The sequence below is a fragment of the Alternaria infectoria genome (assembly GCF_024043175.1).
Source record: "Alternaria infectoria strain BMP 0036 chromosome Unknown scaffold_1, whole genome shotgun sequence".
In the NCBI taxonomy this organism is placed as follows: Eukaryota; Fungi; Ascomycota; class Dothideomycetes; order Pleosporales; family Pleosporaceae; genus Alternaria; species Alternaria infectoria.
The window spans coordinates 3,955,872-3,977,892 of NW_026250690.1; the positions used below are offsets into that span (position 1 = coordinate 3,955,872).

The 22,021-nt window shown below is 52.9% G+C and overlaps 9 protein-coding genes across 9 annotated transcripts; 1 reads left to right on the forward strand and 8 right to left on the reverse strand.

Moving 5' to 3' along the window:
• Window positions 1-35: 35 nt before the first annotated feature.
• On the reverse strand, window positions 36-3,005 carry LIG4 (DNA ligase (ATP); the record flags this gene model as incomplete). Its single annotated transcript, XM_051492733.1, has 1 exon — window positions 36-3,005. One exon carries the CDS (start codon window positions 3,003-3,005, stop codon window positions 36-38), a length of 2,970 nt encoding a protein of 989 aa, XP_051358245.1.
• A 354-nt stretch (window positions 3,006-3,359) lies between these two features.
• Window positions 3,360-5,444, forward strand: J4E92_001322 (uncharacterized protein; the record flags this gene model as incomplete). Its single annotated transcript, XM_051492734.1, has 1 exon — window positions 3,360-5,444. The coding sequence occupies one exon, from the start codon at window positions 3,360-3,362 to the stop codon at window positions 5,442-5,444; it is 2,085 nt and encodes a 694-aa protein (XP_051358246.1).
• A 124-nt stretch (window positions 5,445-5,568) lies between these two features.
• Window positions 5,569-6,963, reverse strand: J4E92_001323 (uncharacterized protein; the record flags this gene model as incomplete). The annotated part of the gene is made up of 3 exons (XM_051492735.1): window positions 5,569-6,572; window positions 6,797-6,849; window positions 6,905-6,963. 3 exons carry the CDS (start codon window positions 6,961-6,963, stop codon window positions 5,569-5,571), a joined length of 1,116 nt encoding a protein of 371 aa, XP_051358247.1.
• A 262-nt stretch (window positions 6,964-7,225) lies between these two features.
• J4E92_001324 (uncharacterized protein) lies at window positions 7,226-8,539 on the reverse strand (the record flags this gene model as incomplete). The annotated part of the gene is made up of 3 exons (XM_051492736.1): window positions 7,226-7,486; window positions 7,568-8,292; window positions 8,353-8,539. 3 exons carry the CDS (start codon window positions 8,537-8,539, stop codon window positions 7,226-7,228), a joined length of 1,173 nt encoding a protein of 390 aa, XP_051358248.1.
• Window positions 8,540-10,317: 1,778 nt separating this feature from the next.
• J4E92_001325 (uncharacterized protein) lies at window positions 10,318-12,282 on the reverse strand (the record flags this gene model as incomplete). Its single annotated transcript, XM_051492737.1, has 1 exon — window positions 10,318-12,282. The coding sequence occupies one exon, from the start codon at window positions 12,280-12,282 to the stop codon at window positions 10,318-10,320; it is 1,965 nt and encodes a 654-aa protein (XP_051358249.1).
• A 4,041-nt stretch (window positions 12,283-16,323) lies between these two features.
• J4E92_001326 (uncharacterized protein) lies at window positions 16,324-17,718 on the reverse strand (the record flags this gene model as incomplete). The annotated part of the gene is made up of 3 exons (XM_051492738.1): window positions 16,324-16,868; window positions 16,929-17,477; window positions 17,634-17,718. The coding sequence occupies 3 exons, from the start codon at window positions 17,716-17,718 to the stop codon at window positions 16,324-16,326; spliced, it is 1,179 nt and encodes a 392-aa protein (XP_051358250.1).
• A 334-nt stretch (window positions 17,719-18,052) lies between these two features.
• J4E92_001327 (uncharacterized protein) lies at window positions 18,053-18,788 on the reverse strand (the record flags this gene model as incomplete). Its single annotated transcript, XM_051492739.1, has 2 exons — window positions 18,053-18,658; window positions 18,765-18,788. The coding sequence occupies 2 exons, from the start codon at window positions 18,786-18,788 to the stop codon at window positions 18,053-18,055; spliced, it is 630 nt and encodes a 209-aa protein (XP_051358251.1).
• Window positions 18,789-19,429: 641 nt separating this feature from the next.
• J4E92_001328 (uncharacterized protein) lies at window positions 19,430-19,810 on the reverse strand (the record flags this gene model as incomplete). The annotated part of the gene is made up of 1 exon (XM_051492740.1): window positions 19,430-19,810. One exon carries the CDS (start codon window positions 19,808-19,810, stop codon window positions 19,430-19,432), a length of 381 nt encoding a protein of 126 aa, XP_051358252.1.
• An 861-nt stretch (window positions 19,811-20,671) lies between these two features.
• On the reverse strand, window positions 20,672-21,824 carry J4E92_001329 (uncharacterized protein; the record flags this gene model as incomplete). The annotated part of the gene is made up of 5 exons (XM_051492741.1): window positions 20,672-20,865; window positions 20,917-20,955; window positions 21,009-21,600; window positions 21,667-21,746; window positions 21,806-21,824. The coding sequence occupies 5 exons, from the start codon at window positions 21,822-21,824 to the stop codon at window positions 20,672-20,674; spliced, it is 924 nt and encodes a 307-aa protein (XP_051358253.1).
• Window positions 21,825-22,021: the final 197 nt, after the last annotated feature.

Here is a 22,021-nt window from a genome sequence, read left to right on the forward strand (position 1 = left end):
AGATGTAATAACTAATCCTCCATCTGTGGCGCTGCTCAGCCCCACTGGTATCTCTCCTCGTCAACCATGGTGCTCTCTTTCCAGCACTTTTCAACCCAGGCGACGCCAACGATTCTGGCAAGTCCTGTGATTTTGTTCTTCGCGTCCCTCGTCGGAGATTGCTCATCCAGCACAACGACATGTGTGACGCCTTCCGCGTTTATGTCGTCAGTCACCACGCCGCCCCCGAATTGGATGTAGTTCCTCGCTAGCTGTGCTCTCAGCATACCATCTGGTCGTTCCTGATCGTTTCGAACGGCCGCTTTCACCGTACTAAACATATGTGTCTTGAGATGCGCAAACGACTCCCCATGATCATCCAATTGATCCAGAAACCCCTCTCGCTCAAACGCGTCATTATCCTCCGGCACCGACACCCCCTCCAGCAACCTCCTCATCTCATCCACATCCGCTACATCGCGCGCATACGAATCTCCATGCTCATCAACATTATTCTCATAGTCCAGTTGATCGTCGTCATGGAGATAAAACATATGCCTGTTCGGCTCGAATGGGAGTAGGTACGGTAAGGGAGTAGCATCTGTCTCGTTCTGCCTGATGCAATCCTGGATCCAGACGGGCTTGACGATGTTGTTCGTTGCGCGTTTTTCGAGCGAGGCCACTTTGATTAGTCGCTTGTCTGCGACGATGATGAGGTTCCTGTCCATGGAGTCGCGTTGAACGATTTTGCCGCCGTTGGCTTTCACTAGGGCTTCGAGATCTGGTTTGGACTTTTTTGTTGGGGAGATTTGCTCGGTCATTATGAAGAAGCTGAGGCCTTCGAAGACTTTGGATGCTGGGCCTGCGTATGGTGTTGTGACGGTATCGTTGCCGACGACAGTCAGTGGCTTCTTTGTTGTCCTGACTTTCTTCCTTCGTGATTGCTCGATCTTGAACTCTTTTTCCTTCTCATTCACCTCTGTCTCTGCTCGGCTCTTTACTTCTAGCCACTCTTGTGTTGAGAGCGCCTGGTCCCATCGCTTATCTTTCTTGAGTTTTTGGAAGCGGGGAAAGCGAAGCGTGTATCCCATGCGGAATTTGTCACTATTCTCGACACTTGCTGCTTTGCACCCCAGGACGACGGAATCGCAAGGGTGGATAAATTCATCTGGCCGCTCGTGTTGCTTATAGTCGTAGCCGCCCAGTTCGATGAATGGAGGCGGTTGTCGACGATCCCATTTATGCCACTTACCTTCCGTGCGCCTCCTTATTTCAGCGTACTCGTCCTTAGTGAAACCACCACCGACCTTGAAAAAGGATTTACACAGTGGGTGCTTCGCCACTATCTTGTCCTTCTCTAGCAATGCACAAAGGAAGGATGAGTGGGCGCCACCGCGATGCCCAGTGCCAAAGTATCCGCCAACAACAATGCAGTCGAGCGACTCGCCGTACTCTGACATGTATTCTGGCTTCACTTTCATCCAGTCGTTGTTCCGTTGATTGAGACGGTACATGGAGCGCGGATTCTTTAGCACCAGACCCTCGGATGACTCTGCAACGACCTTCCGTAACTCCGGTTCAATCTCGGTATGCGAGCGTGCCTCGATGTAAGGATGGATCTCCAGACGACGCTTTTTCCCCTTGACAGCACTCTCAAGGGCGCGACGTCGATCGCGTAGCGTGTACTGTGTGAGTGATTTGTCGTTCAGATAGACGCAATCAAACACCCTAAACAGTGGCCGCTGACCAGTATCCTTGTCGGTTTTATTCTCTTTCTCAGATATAGCTGCCGTCTTGAGTGTACCAAAGTCCACGATGTGGTCCCTGTCCATATCCCAGGTAATCATCTCCCCATCAAGGATAATGTTCCGTACGTTCTTTCCGAAGGCGTCTTTGATGAAACGTGTAAGTGCACCGGCCTCGTCGCCTTCGAAGTGTCTGCCGTAGAGGTATGCGTAGTCTTTGGCTTTACGTGACCAGAACCCAAAGGTCCTTTCGCCGGGTGCGTCAGGATCTTCAATCATATGGAGCTGCATGCGCTCCCCGTCGAGCTTCTCTTCAATCCAAAACGTGTCATCGTCCTCATTTGCTTGGAAACGGCCCACCAGTTTCTCAAAGTTACCTACTTTGTCCTGAAACTGAGCTAGCTGTGGCTGGAAGCATTGCATCAAGCTCAGCTCAGTGCTCTCGCCCTCCAAACGAATCTCCGGATCGAAGAGCTCCCAGCACACTCGCCGCAGGTTTGACGAGATATTAAACAGTGTCTCCGCGTCCGGATGCCAGATGTCGAGGAGTGTCTTCTCAGTAGCGCCGATCTTCATCTGACGGAGGATCATACGGATGAGCCAGGTCATCTCTTCCGCATTCATCCTTCGGTAGAACCGCTTGAAGATCTTTACTTGCTCCTCTTCGGCGCCAACCTGCGACAGCTTATCCAGAGCATTGTTGACTTCGGCAATGCTCATGTCGCTGTACCCGGTCTTCATCTGCCGCATTGACAAGACATCGTAACATCGCCCAGGAAAGTCGCCCGCAGATGCATTCGAAGCTGAGCTGAGCTGACTAGGTAGCTTCCATTCCGTTATGTGGTCGGCATCAACAGATTTGGGCTTCATGCTGGTGCACTTGATCAAAATCTTGGCAATCGCTTTCTCTTTCAGACCGTACATGGCTCGATCTCTGTCTTTTTCGGGGATCATGAGACGCATTGCGGGGTAGAAGTCGTGACCAACTTCCTTTCGCCAATTCGCAATATATCTTTCGATGATGTTGCGTTTCGCTTCATGGGGTGACAGGTTGAAGTGTCCGTGAGGCCCGACTCTTCGACGAGCTCCCACAGGTTGCTTCCTCTTCTGTGTTTCCATGAGTGGGTTGAAAAGGTCCGTGAACAAAGTATGGAAGCGGGGCGTCTTGTGGAGGTTCAGCGGCCGGGTAGGGTACTTGTCGTCGAGCTCATCGTCATGACCGTACATGAGCGTGTTCTCTCTAACCGCCTCCTGATCCGGCATTGGTATATCTTCGGCCATTTTGGGTGCATTGGAGGCGTGAGATGATGGGTGTAGCGCTTGTTTGTATATGAAGGCAGGGTCGTGGTGGTTGCCTGGAAGCCGCATTACGCGTGATCACGTGGCTGTCAGGCTGCAACGAGCTAGCGCATCTCCCAAGGCGTCACCCATGCCAGTGGGTACCTACGCCGTGATTCACAAGGCTGACGATACTAATCTTGGAAACTGGGGGAATTGCGACTCCACAACACTCGTTTTCCCTTTAGTCCTTCGTTTCTTTGCTTTCATGTCGCGCCAAAACACCTTTTCCAACCGCACTACTGTCCCCTAATTGTCCGTATACGTCATTATTACTCACCATCCAATGGACCGTAAATGAGCGCTGCACGTAAGCAGGGCTGGGTCCCGCAGTCGACCGGCGACACCCAACACAATGTACGCGATGCTGCGCTACAAGGTGCCGCTCGAGCCTTCTCCAAACCTCCCGCGAAACCGAAGCCTTTGGTGAACACGTATACTGGGGGAGACAATGGGGCTTTGCTCGCTGCAACCAAAGTCGGCACAGGCAATCCGGCATCCTTGCGGAGGGACCATACCGGTGGTTCCGTAGGCGTCAGTAAGCCGAACCTATCCCATTCGAACAGCACGGCATCGCTGAGCGTGCCTGACGATCACCCCGACCGCGTCTCGTCGCCCTCGAATATCGCGGCACGGCTTGCGGCAGCTCGACACAGCCCTCTGAGGCCTATACCCCAGGCCAAGGCCGTTGTTCCGCCCACCATGAGCGAACAGCAGCCAAACGAGCGGGATGCACTGCCTCCCTCGGGCAGCGTAGGGAATGTGCTTGCGAGACTGGAGTCTCAGAAGCCCACGCAACAGTCGCGGAAGAGGAGAGACAGCCTAGAGTCACCTGCAGCGGCGCGCAATGCCCGACGACCAGAGCCACAACACAAAGCTACCGACGAGACGCCCATACCGCCTACCAACTCGCTCGTGAAGATGTTTGAGCAGGCGCGACCCAGCACACCCACGAAGCAGCCTTCCGCACCGATACGCGTTGCGCAGAATTCACCACCCCCTGTGAAATCGCCCAAGCCACAACGTGCGTTCAAACTGCCTCCCGAGCCGAAAGATGATGCACCGCTGCAGAGAGTCAGAACGCAGACACCGCCGCCCGTCAAGCCGAAACCGAAGCACAAGCTCCAGCTGCCTCCACAATATGCTGATGGCAGCAGCGACCAGGCATACTTCAATACACCCAAGAAGGACCCTCTGAAGTCTCCCCCAATCAAACAGAAGCCGGTGCAGTTGGCAGCAATCAACACATCCACGTCCCCACCTTCAAAGCCGCAGCGGAGAGGTTCGCGGCAAACACGGCCCAAGTCGGAGGACACAACGCAGTCATCGTCCTTACAGCGCCGCAGAGTGTCTGCGTCTGTAGAAAGCTATCAGTCACCGTCGACTCCCACATCTTTCAAGTCAGCCAAAGAAGACCAGGAGGAGGACGAGAAGCCTAGACCTGCTCTGCCTCCACCGCGACGATCGACTGCGCGCAAGACCGAACCTGCGCCAGCTGCGAACAAACTCCAGCCTTCAGCCCCGATACAGATCAAGCCTCGCACTCAGAGCCAGAACCCAGCCTCGATGGCTCCACTACAGAAGCTTTCGCCTCCGCGTCGACCAATGTCAGCCAACAGAACAGGGTCGCCTTCAGTGTACCATAACAACTACCAGCGAGAATCTGTCAAGCAGATCACGCAGCACATGACTGGCGAGTCTCTGTCGAGCGCCATAATGGGCGCCGCCCTAGCCTCCCATTCTCGCAACGTCTCGCCGGCCCCTCGACCTATGTCAGTCGAGCCTCTTTTCCCGCCGCGCAAACAGCATCATCACCATTCGCCCTTCCACCGATCGCCCTCGCCGCCCAAACAATCCCCTCCGAAGAGCGCCGGCAAGCTGCGAACTACAATGCGCAAAGAACCGTCATCCTCCGATGAGGAAGACAACAAGGTCGACAAGTACAAGAAGAAGGGCACACGCATTATGGGCATCAAGGGGCGGAAACACCCGAACAAGCACCATGAGGGGACACGAAAGCGATGGCGCGACCAGATAACCGAACGGGAGCGGAAACGTTATGAAGGTGTATGGGCTGCCAACAAGGGTCGTCACATACCATCACCGGATAACGCACCACCCGACGATGACCCATCAGCCGATGTGCTGAATCTCCTCGTCAAAGAGATCTGGACGAGAAGTCGACTGCCCACACACGTATTGGAGGAAGTTTGGGACCTCGTAGACAACAGAGGGGTGGGGAGGTTGAGCAGATATGAGTTCGTCGTGGGTTTGTGGTTAATAGACCAGAGACTCAAAGGACGGAAGTTGCCCGTCAAAGTTAGCGACAGTGTATGGCAGAGCGCCAGGGGCGTAGGGATTAAAGTCAAGATCAAGCATTGACAGTAGACGAAGATGAGAGTTAGAGAAGCATTGGCATGGCGTTGGACTTGATTGTCACTGTAGATCCTAGAGATACCCCTAATCGTAGTACAGTTTGTTTCTTTTGTTGATATACACACTATGATCATCTCTCGTCTTGTCCCTGTACTACAGTCTTGTCTCCCATGCTCAGTAGCCCGGCGCTCCGAACGAAATTCGCAGTACTCCAAAACCCGCCGCTGAAGTCGAGATCGTACCAGTAGTTTACTGCGCAACAGATCCCTTCTTCGTTGCAGCTCTGGCTTACTTTGTGGTACCATAGTGCGGGTAGGTATAGCATGTCGCCTTCTTCCAGCGTGACTCGGAGTGGCTGCGAGTATTGGGAATAAGGTGTAGTATTCGTGGTAGGCTGGTCCGGATCCCATGTCGCGAAGGGTACGTACTCTTCCGGCTCATCGACCTTGATAACCAGATCACCTTTCTCTAGCGCGCTAGAAGAAGCGCTATCCTCCCGTTTCGGATTGTAAGTCGCAGCCAGCACGCTCTTCTCATTAACACAACCCGCTTCTACAGGCGGCAAGAGAACGAAATGCTTCCGCCCCAGTATCTGCACGTAAATGTTCTCGTAATTGTCTTTGTGCAGAGCAGTCGTGGAATACGAGTTTCCAAGCCAGAAGTTGATGGCGTCCGGTTCTTGCTCAAGGGCTATACGCGCGAAGGGTATGCTCTTGGGTACGTCGGCGAAGAGCGTGGAGTACTCGTTACGTAGATTGTCGTTTTGGGTTTGCGCGTAGCGTGTTGGACCGGTGTAGTCGTTTTCTTGCTCTTGGCGTTGGATCTTGTTGAGGACGTCTTCAAAGGGTTCTTCGGTCTCATACGGTTTGACGAATGTCGCGCCATCTGACGGGAGGGAGACGACTGAGTCGGCGTTTCCGTGCGGGGTGATTGCTACGTTGACGTTCTGGCCTTGCATCACGGTTTTTAAATACGAGGCGTTCCATATTCTTCTGGCTTTGAAGTCTTTGGCTCCGTTGCGGACGATGAAGGGGCGGTTGCGGGCGACGTGGCGCATGAATTGGAGGGGTGAGGGTTCAGTGGTGAGAGTGTCGATTGTCGAGGGATTGAGGTCGTGGTAGGATGTTATTAGGTCTGTATGGAGGTTTAGTATCGGTAGGTGATAAACGCGCCGCGAAGGGTTAGCACACATGGAATAGCTCCATGTGACAGTGATGTTTTCGAGAGTTTTGAGAGAAAAGACGTAAAGAATGACAATGGCATGGAGAAACAGTCGCACAATTTGGGCGTATACATCCTAATGAAAATCTCATGGAAGTAAATGCATGATGCATAGTATGAAGAGGAAATGGAAGCACCTCTTACAGCATCTTGCAATGTTCCTTCCGCATCGAGACCAGTTGGTGCAGGCCTTCACACATAATCAGTAAGGAACTGTGCAATCATTTCGTTGATGAGCCACTCACCGGAAAGCGGCCTGCTCTGGACGTTTCAGTCCAATCCCTTCATCTTCCGTCTGACCCATGTTTGCGCGCTCATGTGAAATGGCGCAAAGTTCGTGAAGTGGGATGCGTTATCCGGGTCAAGATCTTACTAGCAGCAGACCTTGCTCTTTTGGGACTAGCGTCTGTGTTGTACTCAGATCTTGGTGTCTTGTACAGAGTGCGCGCTTCTACAGTATAATCTATGCACTGTGAAATTATAAGATAAAGAATGGGATAGTATGTTCGCATTGGGCTTGATATTGCGGCCGAGCTGAGGCACTCAAAGACTCAGAGAAGAAGTACTTAGTTCCCAATCGCCTGTGGATTCCAAAACACCCTGTTTGGATCTACTGATTCCTTAATCACACTGAGCTTTCCATAAGTCGCATCACCATAGTACAATCGATGCGCCTCCGCTGGTGTCAGCTCTGGATCCAGATAATTCGGGTATGCCAAAAAGTCGCCATCGGGCTGTGCGTCTGTCAAAGCAGTATTGAGTCCTTGCACGAACGCTTTGATGCTAGACTCGAAAGGTGGAAGCATATTGGCCGAGGAACCGATATTCTATCAATAACAAGGTTAGCCAGCTGCTTAGAGGATACTGACCGATGAGTGTTGTCTGAAGGGGAGAGGAGAGGAGTTTACCTGAAAAACCCAAAGCGAATCGCGATGCGAATACGCCGCACTGTCAGGCGATGGAACATTGATCTGGCTATCCCTCCCGCCATACAGCGAGATATACGTCTCCCATGGGGAGTCTGCGCTCAATCCCTTACTAATGACATACCCAGCAAAGCTCTCCAGTGCGCGCCGTGTAAGTGGCTTTGCCTCCCTTGTAACAATGGACTTGGTGTAGAAGGTCTGGTGGTTGTTATAGCCAGTTAAAGGCTCAACAAGAGGCTCGCCTTCTGCGATATCCTGCAGCGCATCGAGCCAGTTTCTGGTCGCGATCGTTGTATTGTCGGCCTTGGGCAAACCCTCAAGCATGGCGGGGAGTACGGCGCTGGAGAAGTGTGTGCGGTCGCCAAAGTACCAGCCTCGGACTTCGAAGGTGCCGAATATGTTCATGTAGATCTCAAGGGTGATGTTACGGTCCATGAGAGGAGAAGATTGGGCGAACTTCTGCAACTGGAGAAGGACGTCGGCGACGGAAGATGAAGACTTCAGCGCGGAGGTGAAGTTCACGGAGTAGCTGACGATCTGTGCCGGGGCAGGCTGGGTCTGCAGATAGAAGGTGGTCACGATACCGATGCTATCTGCAGCTCCACGCAGAGCGTAGTAGAGCTCGGGATGGGTTGTGCGTGTGACGTGAAGTTGAGTTCCATCGGCTAGTACGACGTCCATTGCCACAATCGTGTCGAGTGCAAGCCCTAAACAACATCAAGATTAGCTAGAGTCGTTACATATATTTGCAAAACAGCGGTACTTACCCCAGCGACGAGAAGAGTATCCGAAGCCTCCATGCGTATAGTGCCCTCCTATACCAACGCCCGGGTATGTACCGTGAGGCAATGCGGCCTGACCTTGTTTGTATACACCCAGTCCGAGGTTTCCGAGACGCACGCCGCCTCCCGCTCGAACGATACCAGTACCTTGTGATCTGTTAGCAAAGATCATGAAGAAACGAGTAAGCTACCTGCCTTTATCCAGAGATACCGCGTTAAACTTCTGTAAATCGATCGTCAAGCTACCATTCTTGCCGCCGAGAGAGTAGCTCCCGTACGAGTGTCCTCCAGACCGGGGCTGAACTTTGATGCCAGCTGCAGCTGCGCATGTTATTGAATCGGAAACTTGCTGCGGAGTCTCTGGTATTGTCACTGCCACTGGGATGTACTGGAGACGGAGGTTGAATGCGGTGGTGAGAGAGGTCCAATCTGAGGAGGAATTGAGAGTAGTCGGGACGGCTTTTGCGTGGAGGCAGTCCTGCAAGGCTTGGTGTTGTCGATTGAGCAGATGGTCTCGCGGATCAACGAAATCAGCGATGGCGTTCGATACGAGCAGAAATAGTAGAGATGTTGAAAGCATGTTTTCAGTCAGTTGCTCTTTTGCGACTATACCTCCTGCTTCCTCGTACTACATTTTATACAACCACTCCGCCAGCACTACATGCCAAGTCCACCGAGCTCCGGAAACATAAGTTTATACCAATACTATTCGGTCCTCATACTTGCGAAGCAACCGAGCAAGCAATTGCCCGTTCCAATCTCGTAACAATTTCCGGATGAAGCTATTTGCTAGGTTTGGCCAAGTGTCGAACTACTAACGAGAGTTAGCTAGAGCAACACGTAAGACGATTGGTGAAATGCAGTGGCTTTGCCTGGGGCATTGCGACGCAAAATCCCTGTTATGACGCGGAATCGGTACTGACGATGAAGGCATGTCGGCTAACACGATGCCAAGTCCTCCGACGGGAACTTCCGAAAACTTGATAGCGCTTTCCCATGCAAGAAGGCCACCACAAGTCAGCATCTTTGACCTCGATGATGGTCTAACAACAACACCGCGCCAGCATTGTGGACCGCCGCGGGCACGCCATCACAGACAAAAGATGCTAGAGCGATAGTAAAGCTCAGGATTCGATTGTAATGCCGCCACCATGGAGCACCCTCAACCGCTCCGGCTTTGTCCAAACCCTAGGCCGCAAGTACCTGCAACACTATGCTCCGAATCGATTTGCTAATACCCCAGTAGGTAGCGCGCTCACCGTCGCAAAAGGCTTTGTCTTCCTCCACGTATGCTCTTCCTACATTGGCGGCATATCCTCCACCAGCGGCATCTCTATGGTGCCTACGATCCCCCATCACTATAAGGGCCACCCGTGGATACTATACTCGTCGCTTCATCGTCGCGGTCGCAACCTCCGCGTTGGTGACATCATAACCTATAATCATCCCATATTTCCCAAACAGAGCGGGTGTAAGCGCATCATTGGGATGCCGGGCGACTTCGTCAGCATAGTCACGCCCGGTCGCGGGGAAGACGATGTGCACGCTGTGGATCATGAGGGGAAATGGGCGAGCGTAAGGGAAGAGGTCATAAGAGTGCCAGAAGGACATTGTTGGGTACAAGGGGATAATCTGGAGTGGAGTAGGGATAGTAGACTGTTTGGACCGCTGCCGTTGGCGTTGGTCAAGGCGAAGGTATTGGCTGTTGTGCGGCCGTTCGGGGAGGCAAAGTGGATTAAAAACGAACGTGATGTTGTGGATGTAAAAGAGGGGGAAAGAGAGTGGGTGTTGAAGTAGACAGGAGGAGCATCACGGGAGGAACAAAACAATACTGGTGAGTAGTATACAAGGGAAAGAGTTATTCAGTCGAGGCAAGCTATATACCCAAGGATCCATCTAAAGAGCAAAAGAAAACCGACAACGCATCAATACGTCGAACAAGCTACATCATCAATTGTTGTCATTGGCTTGCCTTCCAGGCCAAAACAAGTTTCGAATCTCATCATCCTGTTCATTCATCATGTCCACAGTGGCCATCTCAGCAGCAGCTTGAGCGCGAACGCGCATGCGCGCCAAGTTCGACATGCGTGTAAAAGTGGCTTCATCTTGCAACTGAGTCAGACCAGGAAAGCCATAATACTCGGCGATCTCTTCTTCTGGAACATCGTCGCCACGACCGGCCAGCAATGCGACACGACGGGCTCGTGCTAACCTACTCGGCGCGATATCGCGTGCTGGGGCGATAGGTTCGGTGGTGTTTCGCGGCGGATCCGGGTATATGGTTCTCCCATTTGAAAGACCTCGAGCCGCAGACTGCGTAGGTTGTGGAGGAATGTTGTTGGTTGCTGAGGATTCTGGCGTCTGGCTGGTGTGTCCCCTTGAGGCTCCATCTAGCAGTGTCTGGATGTCTTGCTCTATTCGTGCTGTCCTCGCTCTGCTTAAATCCAAATCCGCAGCGGCACTAGCAAGTCGGCTGCTGAGGTTCGAATTATGTGGAGATCTGGCTTCTTCAGCGGCTCGTAGGTTCGCCATAGCTTCAATGCGTGTCATCCTGATGCTGGGGACATCTGACGAGGCATCCGACGAGCTGTCTTCACCAGCAGCCTGTCTAGCTGACATGCGTCGGCGTCGGCGTGTCCTGATACTAGGACTCGAATCATCTGACGAGCTATCCTCTCCAGCAGCCCGTCTAGCTGCCATGCGTCGGCGTTGACGTGTCCTGATACTAGGACTCGAATCATCTGACGAGCTATCCTCTCCAGCAGCCCGTCTAGCTGCCATGCGTTGGCGTCTGCGCTCCCTGATACTGGGAATCGAATCATCTGACGAACGGTCTTCCTCTGCGGCTCGTCTATCAAACTGTTGAATTTGCTGTATGCTGTCGCGCCTGATTCGATTCAGATCTGCCAAGTTTCGCTCGAGTGCTACTGCTTCGGCACTGTCGTGTAGGAGCCCATCTTGAAGACGCGCTGCTTCCAGTTGTCTCATTTCAGCCACCGCTAAGTCATGCGTGGATTGCAGTGTAGCCCTTGCTTCTGCTCTTCCCGATGCCCTCGTCTGATTGGCGGAGCTGGCTGCTGGCTCACCACCTAAGGCGTGGTAAGCCGGTTGCCTACGAATTAGCTCTTCGATTTCTGGGGCTTCTCCATCCGCAACCATCTGTGACATTCTTTGCATAGTGTTCCTCCTATTTTCTCTGGGACGCACAAGGGCACCATCTTCAAGAGCCTCCTCCATACTACTTCTCCAGGGAGCATTTGGTGTGCCCACAGACTGGAATAAGACACGTTCTGAACCGGGCGGTAGCCTATCAAGCGCTGCGCGGGCCTCTTCATCCTCTCGTTCCTGCTCTCGTTCCTGAGCAGTCTGTCTCAGCCTTCGCATGAGTTCCCTATCTTCCGGAGTCATCTGTCTAGACATCTCAGCTTGGGTTCGCCTTGCCCATCCCCTGATGGACTCTGGTGTATTTGTAGAACGGTTGTTGCGACGATCAAAGTTTACCGGTTCCGTATGAACCGATGTGCGGGTCGCTGCAGTCTGTCGTCCCAAAGCGAGCTGAGCCAATCTTAGGTCACCTTCCTCAACTCTTCCTGCACGCCTGAAGGCCTGGCGTTCTGCCTGCATTCTCCGCTCCATGATACCTTCTCGGGTGCGAGCATAGCTCGATGGTGCTGGAGCTGGCGCCGCATATAGCTCACAGCGGCAGTTAGGACAAGTACGGTTTCGTCGTCCATCGCCTTGGAGCCAGGTAAGTAGGCAGACAGCGTGGAACATGTGGCCGCATGGGCGAGCTATTCGTACCACGTCCTCGGCGAGGTGTTCGGCGCAGATTGAGCAGTCTGACTCTTCGGGCTGGGGACCTGCTGGTACGATTCCGGTCATGAAGAACTCTCCTTGGCTGCGGAGAGCGGGCATGTTAGACGGCGGTGTGCTGTTGGTCTGTGGGACAGCACGCTCATTAGAAGACGATGATGTATCGCTAGGCTCCGGAATTCTACGCCCGACGTAGGAGTCCATGTTCACGGCTGTGCTGGTTGGAACTATCGGTGGGGCTGGAGAGTCGAGTGTGAGTGGAGGGATTTATGTGTTGGACTTTGTTAAAAGTTGGCGGGAGCATATACTTTGGGCTGCTCTTCTTAAGGCTGTGAAACAGATTGTACTGTGGCTGGACAGTGTGGCAAATAGACATTCACAATGTAGAATCCTATAGGCAAGATCAATGACCTACCACTTTCACTGCTTCTTCTTCGGTCTTGGGTGAAATATCTGTCACGATGATCTGGGCTTTCGCGTCCTCAGGCCTTCACTCGCGACGTTAATCAGGAGCCAGGGCTGATAAACAAGACATTTGATCAATGATTTCTATTGTATTTGTTCGATGTCTACATCAAACCGTTGATGACCCCGTTGAGGTAAGCCAAACACTGATAGCCAACGACCCATCATTAATACTAGCTGCATGATGAACATTCTCTTTTCACCCCACTTCAAAGCTCAAGGGGTCTTATGCATTGTCTCTTCGAACGCGCTCAAGCTTCAATCGTACCCAAATCGCCCAAACCGCGCTCATCATTCTCCTCTTTCTACCATGCCTGATGTCTCAACGTAACAAGTCTAGCTTGATGCCTCAGGGACATCGGTTCTATTGTCATCTTCTTGGGGCGATTCAGACCGTGCTTCACGAGAACGAAAGCGCTGTGTATCTGATGCAGTGGCCTCTTGTGCTCGCTGAAGAATAGAAGATGGCCTGGGACGCCCCGGGGGATGTTGCCTGAAGGCAGTAGGATCTATTGATGTGTCCCTGAGGGGTAGTGAGTCATCATGCATGTGCCTCACGACGGTACTAGATACGCGACGTGGATGTTGTACTGACCTTGTATCTTCCGCGGCTGCGTTCTGGTTGCCTTCAGAAGCAGGCTGAGCAGCGGCTACGGTATCAGAGCGTGTAGTCAAAGCGGGCAACTCAGGCAACGTAAATCGTTCATCGTTGAAGTTTCGTCCGTGAAGCATGTTGCTGTTCATGGCGGTGCGGGGGCCGTCTGGAGAGAAAGGAAAGAGTGGGCTATGGACCCTTGAGACGTCGCGGTGGAAACCTGGAGGGGAAGGATATACATAATCTGATGACCCTAACGATCCATCCGAAGCCGGATAGCGGTTGAGTATATACCGCGTATCTGACGGTGGCGGATAGTCTGTCGACCATATAGTATTTCCTGTGCCTATAGCTCTTGGATCAGGAGGCTCGCGAGATGATCGTAGGTCAGTAACCGATGGGTCGGCAAGTCGAGGAATCGCAATTGGCGGCGGCCGATGCGCAGTGTTATCCTGTGGCCCAGGCGCCGGCCCACCGTATAGATGTGCAGTTTGTGGGTTATTCCAGGCCATCGCTCGTATCTGTTCCCTTCGCTCAGCGGCGTTCATTGCACGCTCTCCAGATGCTTCTAGATTTCGGCCTATCTGTGTTTGTACCGCACGGAGACGATCCAACAACATGACCTGCTCGTCTCGGAGTTGATCAGTAGTGCGCGTAGCTAGGTCAAGCCCTGACCCTGGTAACTCGCGGATTCTGACAAGTCGTGCAGCCTCTTGTGGCGAAAGAGGTGGGATAGCTGCAAATCCGGTGTTGAGGCCTGGTACTTCTGACAGGGGGCGACGCTCCGCGATAGCACGTGCTGCTAGATCGACTCGAGACTCGCGTGGTTGATTCGAGAGTCCGTTAGATTGAAATGTTGATGTTGGAGGTCGTTCCGGGATGAATGTTGGAAAGGGAATATCATCGGCATCAGAATGTTCGTCCGGCTCCGCTACATCTGACGGTCTATGTCCAGTTTCTGGTTCTCTAGCGGATGTATTAGGCCGGCGCAATGCATCAGTCATTGCTATACCGGCCGCCGAACGAGCAAGTGTTTGGAATCGCGAGTTGTTGGATGCATTCTGTCGCTGTTGATTTAACATCTGCTGATGTTCAAGCATTTGGTTCTGACTAATTGGCTGCCGATTACCATATGCCGCGTTAGGAGGGTTAGGGTCACCTGGAGGAAGCCAGACAGTAGGCAAATCTCGTTCCATCGTGCCGCCTCGGGGGCTCTCCGATGACTCAATGCGATGAGGCGCGTATCCAGGTAAGTGAGATCCGGGAGCGACATGAGGTACTCGAGTGACGCTTACAGACCTTCGATCTAGAGCTGGGGCTGGAGCATTGCCAGCCTGCTGCTCTTGCTGGTCATGCGCCCGCACACGTTCTCGGTGATCAGCCACGAACTGCGCGAGACGGGATTCACGTTCGGAACTAACAGGAAGTCGGGGAGCATCCGTCGGTGGAGTCACTCCAGTGCGAGGTAGCGCCGGATGCATCACATCCACTACGTCCCCTGTAGTAAGACGTAGTGGCGCAGGCATATGTGCATGCGCCGGCTCTGCACGAGGAGTTCGCTGCGCATGTGAACGTCGAAATTGCGGATCTGGCTCGTACAGCTCATGTCGACAGTTTGGGCAAGTACCTCGCTTCGCACCCGTACGCGGTGCGCTCTGATCGAACCAGCTCTGTACACAGACGGTATGAAACATGTGGCCGCAAGCGTGGAACTTGACCACGTCGTCTGAGAGAGGTTCGAGACAAATCGTACATTCCGCGTTGTCAGGGAGAGGCTCCGCGGTGGTATCGACGGCTATGACTCCGGTCATGTAGAACTCTGGTTGAGACCGCAGAGTGGGCATATGGCTTTTAGGCCGGGGAGTCTCAGCTGGCTCAGGGTTCAATATGTTCTGAATACGACTGACTGACGCTAGACGCGACTCCAAGGCTGGGTCTGACCATCTAGTTCGCTCTGTGGCAGGTCGATTCTGAGGAACGTGTAGCTCATTGGTGTTCTCTGTTGGACCTATCCGCCTGTACCGTGGCGCAGGTCGAGGTGAATCTGGGCGCGGTGTAGTGGCGGCTCCTTGACCGTCTGTTTCAGTGAGTGTCGGATTACTGGGAGCGACGCGCGCAGTCTGACTACCGAGAACGCGGCGAGCCTCGTAAGCGTCCCTTGCACGAATCAGGCGCGAGCTATTCCGAAGCCTAGTATCTTGTTGTGAACGTTGCTGTATCTCGCCGGCATCTGCTTCCGAAACCGACAATTCCCCACGACGGTCAAGACCAGCCATAGCAGGCCTAAAGATGAGTGTACGAAGTCAGTATTTGTCTCACATATAGTTTGTACATGGATATTACTAACATTCTAGCCCGGAGGTCCTCCCTTATCCGATCATTTCGCTCCTCCTCAGTTTCATCTCGCGAATCGCCTTGATCTTGCGGTGGAGTTGGCGACGCCATAGTCGCGGTGTAGTCAAGTCGAGTTGAACTGCGATAACGATAGTTTTTGGTGCGTTCGTTCGCTCGTCAGTATGTGGTGGTAGAACGCTCTGCCAAAGAGGGTAGAGATTAGATAGTGATGTGGCCGTTTATCAATAATTTGTGGGGAGGTAAACAATCAAAGACCGACGAAGGTGGTGCAAGAGCAAGTGAGATACAGCCTAGCGCCTTGTAGCACAAGCCGCCAAGCAACGAATGAAAGAGGGAGAAGGTGGGAGAGAGGTCGGCGGGAGCGTTTGTCGAAGTGCGCGCTACTTCCTGAACTGGCGATACTTCTCATTTGATGGAGCTGATCGTACGGGTTAAAGTACGCGCTGCTTCCAGGGTTCTATGCAGAAGCGTCAGCTACGCAAGGGGGGCGGATTGTAAGGCACGAAAAACAACACGTACCATAGCGCAATCGCGCAGTCCCGCAATCTCAAGATCATATATTCGCCACGAGCCATTCTGCGAATACAGATATTCCACGGTATGCAGCACTTATAAATTCGTAGAAAGGAGGTTACTTTACTCACAAAATTCCCAAGATGAAACCCATTCCCCATAACCTAAACGCCATTGGATGCATCCTCCCCTCTATCAACACCCCAACCCATCATCTAATCCCAGCTCTTCTTCTCCACCGACGGCGTCCCCAACACACCCACACCATCACCCCTCCTCCGCCTCCTCCCCATAACCTCACTCGCCCAATCAAACATCTGCCACGCCCAACTCCCCGCAACCATAACACCACTGACAACATTCACCAGCCTAACAATCAGCCTCCAGAAGCCACCCCACTCCTCCACCACCGCCAGCAGAATAGGCTCGATATCGAACTTGACGAAGATACCCGGTACGTAGGTTTCAGCGACCTTATGGGACTGCGATGTAACGGCGTATTGGTTGGTCTTGATGGCGTGGGTGGTGTGGAACATGTTTGAGAAGGGCGTGTCTTCTTCCGATGTGCTGGATGTGAGGTAGGGGATCATGGATGCGTCGTCGGTGTAGATGGTTGGCACAATTGAGACGTAGTACTGAAATTTGTAGAATTTGTCTTGGGGTGTGGGTGTTACGGCGATGGTGTTGTCGAGCGGGTTGACGAGGGATGGGTAGTATGGGCCGAAGGACATTTCGCGGATAATATGCGAAAAGTTGAAAGCTGATAGATGTTAGCAAATGTTATCTTCGTGGTTCTTGATTCTTGATTCTTTGGACTTACTGGAATGGTCCAGATGCTCTCCAAACTCCATGTATCCGTGGCCCCTAGCCGTGATGTGGAAGTCGCCTTGCACCTTATTTCCAATGATACTGCCGTAGATGCGGCAGCTGTCAGTCTGTCCGCGCACGCGCGGTGTCTTGCTGAACTTGCTCTTCCGCGCCTTGCCCAGCTGTTCATGTACATCCTCGATATCGTCCCATCCAACTTTCTTGTCTTTGCCCAGTTCGTGTGTCCCGCTCTCGGCGTTCTTGCCGGTCCATTGCGCCCATGATGTTGGGTCTTTGCGCAGGAGTTCGCCAGCTAGGGTGCGGTCACCGGCAGCATCTTGCATGTTGACGTGAAGATCGGCGCAGCGCATGGCTACTATCAAGTCGAGGTTTATCCGCATGCCGTGGGCCACGCCCTTCTCGACGGCGAATGATTGTGTGGTTGTGCCGGCGAACCAGCGCGCGATCTCGGACCAGGCGAGGTAGATGCATGTTATGATGAGCGTCACTGTCCACGCGGAGGAGTTGCGGCCTTGTACGAGATACGTCTTCTTAGTTTTAGCTGTAGATATCCGTTAGCCCTGGGTTCATCTTGGATCGATCGCGGTGTCGCATGTGGCTGGGAAGTCGCATCACGACATGTATTGGCCATTTGAGACCTTCAAACTGCCTGATATTCCTCCCTCCATCTCTACACCCGCGTAAAGACAACACTTACGAAAGGCATCGAAACTGGACACAATGCCGCCCTTGGCTGGACCAAATGGATCCTCGTCGTGCCCGTTATCCCCGTAGCCGTTCATGGTGGGCAGTCAAACGAACAATCGGGGTGCTGCAGACCCAATTTCGATTCGGTGAACGGTTAGGTGAAAGAAAGAAGCGTGGGTGGGATAATGAGCGACATTGATAGTTTGGGTTCATGCCGCGTCGCGAAAGGCCACCTTGAACTGCTGCAACGGCCCGCGTCCGTGCCCGCGGAAGAGGCCCGATTCGGAGGGCCCCGCCACGTGCTGCTTTCACCCCTCGAGTTTGTCGCTTTCATCATAAGAACTTCGATAACAGCTTGCAGGTCATTATTTTTCTTTCATTAGGCTCATTACTCTATGGTGGATGTATATCGCCATGCATCATCAACACTTAAGCGTTGGTATCACCCAGGTTGCTGAACTTGGAGTCCCCGCCTTGAGCCAGGTCCCTGTTCTCAACCGCAGCACTCGCCGCAGCCTGCTTCGCCAACTTAAGCTCCGCTTGCCTAGAAGGGTCATCCTTTGTACCGATCTCACCAAACTTGGTGTTACCGCTCATGTTAGGGTCTTCTGTCAAGTTGGCACCCTTGGGCTGGAGAACGCTGGGGTCAATGTTCTTTCCAGCAGCAACACCTGTAGGTGCTGTGCCAGCGCTGGCAGCGCCTCCTGATGAAGCACCTCCACCAGCAACTGCGTATGTAGGACCGACACCGGCCTCCTTACCCAGACCTTTGCCTGAGTTCATGATCTTCTCCTCGTTCCATCCTTGTTGCGCGTCGCGTGCCTCGGCGTTGACGGCGGCATCTAGCTTGGTGGCGTTCGATGTGTCGTGGGTGTTTGTGGTGGTTGATGCTGATGGCTGCTTGCTTGCTGCGGCCTTGGGGTTGCCCTCGCCGAATGAACCGTTGCCCTTCAGAGACTCGCCTGCTAGAGAGTCTGATGTGACGGTGCCGACACCCTCGTGGACGGGGATCTTGGACGCGGGGTCGGTGGTTACCTATGCGTAGTAAGTTAGTGAGTGTTTCTGCGATTCCGTCATGACGAATGAGGTCATAATTCAGCGATAAAGAATGAAGTATGAGAGCTCCAGACGGAAAACATACCTTCTGTCCGTGCGAAGCCGACATGTTGTTGTTAGGTATAGTTCTTTTGTGTTGTGATTTTCGAGATTTGGAGTAAATCGATTGATTGGATTCGAAAAGTTGTGGTAGTTCAAGTGGTATGAGTACCTGAAGTCAAGTGCAAACTTGACCTATGTATACCGTCAGACTTCAAGCCCCGATATACTTGCGTCATGACGTCGTCACATTGAGACATCCCACCTTACTTCAGCCTTACCTAGGTGCTCATAACAACCCCGCCTTTAGTCGAACGGCCCTAGCAGTGGTAGCTCGGAAAGCGGCAATGGTCCCACCCATACATGTGCTAGAGTCGGGCATACGTGCATACTGCGGCTGACATGGCGTCAGGAACGGGCCATCCGGGCAGGTGCTGTTGGTGCGGCTGTAGCATGCGCGGTCCAATCCAGATCGCGTGAGGCGTTGGCACGAAGTCTAGCATGGTGCCATTAGATTCATTCATACATCATCATCTTCATCACGACATCACATTTCGATAGGTAGATGACATGTTTGTTTGTTCATTCATTTCATTCGTTGATCATCGTAAGACTGCTCTTGCAGTCTGCTACTAAGCGCAGTGATAGTAGCCATAATCATACAATCCCATGATGCTTCGGGTATCTCATTATTCTTCCTCCTGCAGTACTCTACTGCTTGGCGCCCGAGCTGGGGTCGTTCTTCTGTGGGTATCCGTAGTCCTTGTTGGTGGTGTCGGCAAGACCAGCCTTATCCTTAGCCTCGCGCGAGACAGCGTCGTTGGGGATGCCACCAAGGCCATCCTTGGCCTCACGTCCGGAAACACCGCCAGCACCGACAGCGGGTTCGCGGATGGCACCACCGCCGGAGGCGAAAGAGGCTTCTTGACGACCGGAGCCAACGTTTATGGTGCTGGCATCGGCAGAGTTGAAGTCGGAGGCGACAGGGGGCTGCTCGGGGAGAGGGAGGTTGGACTGAACCTCGTTGACAGCTTGGGGGTTACCCTTCATGTCGACGGTGGTGGGAGCGTAGCCTTGCTGAGAAGAAACCATTTTGAATGTGTTTGTGCTGAAGATATGTTAGCAGCATGAACAGACGCGTGCTTGTGGATGGTCTGGGGGCGTCGCGCCAGGAATGGCAAACTGAACCCGTCCACCACACCACCTCTTGGAATGAAACTTACGTTGTGGGTATAGGAAGAAAGATAAAGTTTTCGAGAATGTGAATTTGATCGTGAAGATGCAATTGAAGTTGTGGTTGTGATACTGAACAGAAAAGAGAGTTCAGGCGCGTCGTGGTTTTATTATGGCAGTGGGGAGCGGTTGCCCCACCGGTGACGTCGACCTGATGTAATTCCCCATCGAAGATTGCCATCAAACTCTGACAAGACCCTTCCTCACATCATCGCAGATCGGGTATGCTTCTGCAGAAATAGTTAGCGTTGCTTGTGCTTCGGAACGAGCGAGCCGCTACGTGTCGCGTGCGGTGTTGGCAGTGGAGGCGTTCCAGGTAGTCTCTCAGGCGTAAGCGACACAACCTTGATCAAAACCTCACAACTGCCAAACCCTTGTAATATCGCAACGACTTGGGGATTGCAGACTTGGTAACATTACGAACATAATTGCATTGTAAGCTGCAAAGAGCATCCCATCGTCAACGCCTCGAAGCTTTGTTGCCACCCACAGACCTTAGTTCAATCGCCAACTCGATATTGGTACATAGAAGCAGTTTGAGAACGAAATCGAATTAGTATGTAAGTGGAGAAGACGGAGCATGGAGCCCCATGAAATGTTGTCAAAATCCTAGGAACCGAACCCTTGTGCACGATCCAAGCATGACCAGTCCCGTGCGGATATTCTTCGGTCCCGGAAGTATCGTCATAGTACCGGATGATACTCCACAATGATATTGGTTCACGGTATCGAGGCCCAGTTGCGCAGGAACCAGTCTTGGAAACGAGTGACCTGCACGTCTGGGTAGACTGAGTTAAGGTAGGCGGGTACCGCAAAATCATAGCGCCCCTCCGCTGTCGCGAGGAGCGGTGCAAGCCGCCTCTGTCCGGCTGTGTCTCCTCCTAGTTGAGCCATCGTCATTTGGTACTCGAGATCTGCGTAGTCGGTCAGCAACTGCATGAATGCTGTAAAGAATACCTGCGTACTGGCGGGGGCTTGGTAGTCAATGCTAGCCCATGGTCGGTCTGAGGACATGTTAGCAAAGTTCATTCATCAGACAGACAGCGATGATACTTACTACGGCACGCCTTGATAGCCTCGACCAAGGCATGGACGGTCATACGCTCACCACACATGCTCATCTCGGAAGCCCAAGTTGGCATGTCGAGGGCACGAACCACGAACTGTGCCACATCGTATGCGGATGTCAGGCAGATACAGGAGAGGTTTTGGTTTGCGTCGTAAATCGGTGCCATCGAAGTCATCTGCCGTGGGTCGGCGATGAAGTCTCCCTCGTTGCCATAGCCGCTATGAGTCCCAAGACGATGAGACATCATCCCGTTCACCGAGAAGCGCTCATAAAGTATGCCACAAATAAAGACCGTATACTGTATATTGGCGCGGTAGTGGTGCAGTAAGGCCAACGCAGAGTTGCGGCCACGATCGAGCAGTGCGTTTTGGCCTCGCTGCATTGGCTGACCTTCAAATTCCGCAGGTGCAAAGCGACGAACCCGGCACTGTACAGCCGCTTCTATTAGACGGAGTTGAGGATTGCCCAGTACAGTCGAGATGACGGTATCGACACCCATCAATGCATGCTGCAGAGATGTGGGGCTGTTGTAGTCAACGACTTGACAGTTGTAACCAGAAGCGATCAGGCTCGTTTGATGCTGGTGATCGTTAGTTCATTACTTGGTACTCGGGAGATGGACTGTGTTCTTCCAAGGGGTGCTTACGGTTCGCGAGAGAATGATCAGCTGGTGGCTCGTCGAGTTGTTGATCTCTTGTGCTATCAGAAGCGCTAGACCAGAAGTGCCTAACAGTGTAAGAAGGTTGCCCGAGTATAGTTTGCTTGGCTTTTGATGGCTGCCTTACCTGCTATTGCGACGCGCATGTTGCCAGACATTGCTTTGCTTGAGCTTGTTAAGTTAAAAGAAGATGCTGGGGCGTATGAGCTTATAAGTTCGATCCTGTATCTTGTGTAGCACAAAGCCGGACGTGAGTTGGGCTTTAAGACTGCCTCCGTCAACACCATCACATCGCTATGAAGGCCCGTGACTCACAAGGGTGGCACTGTATCGGTGAAAAGGG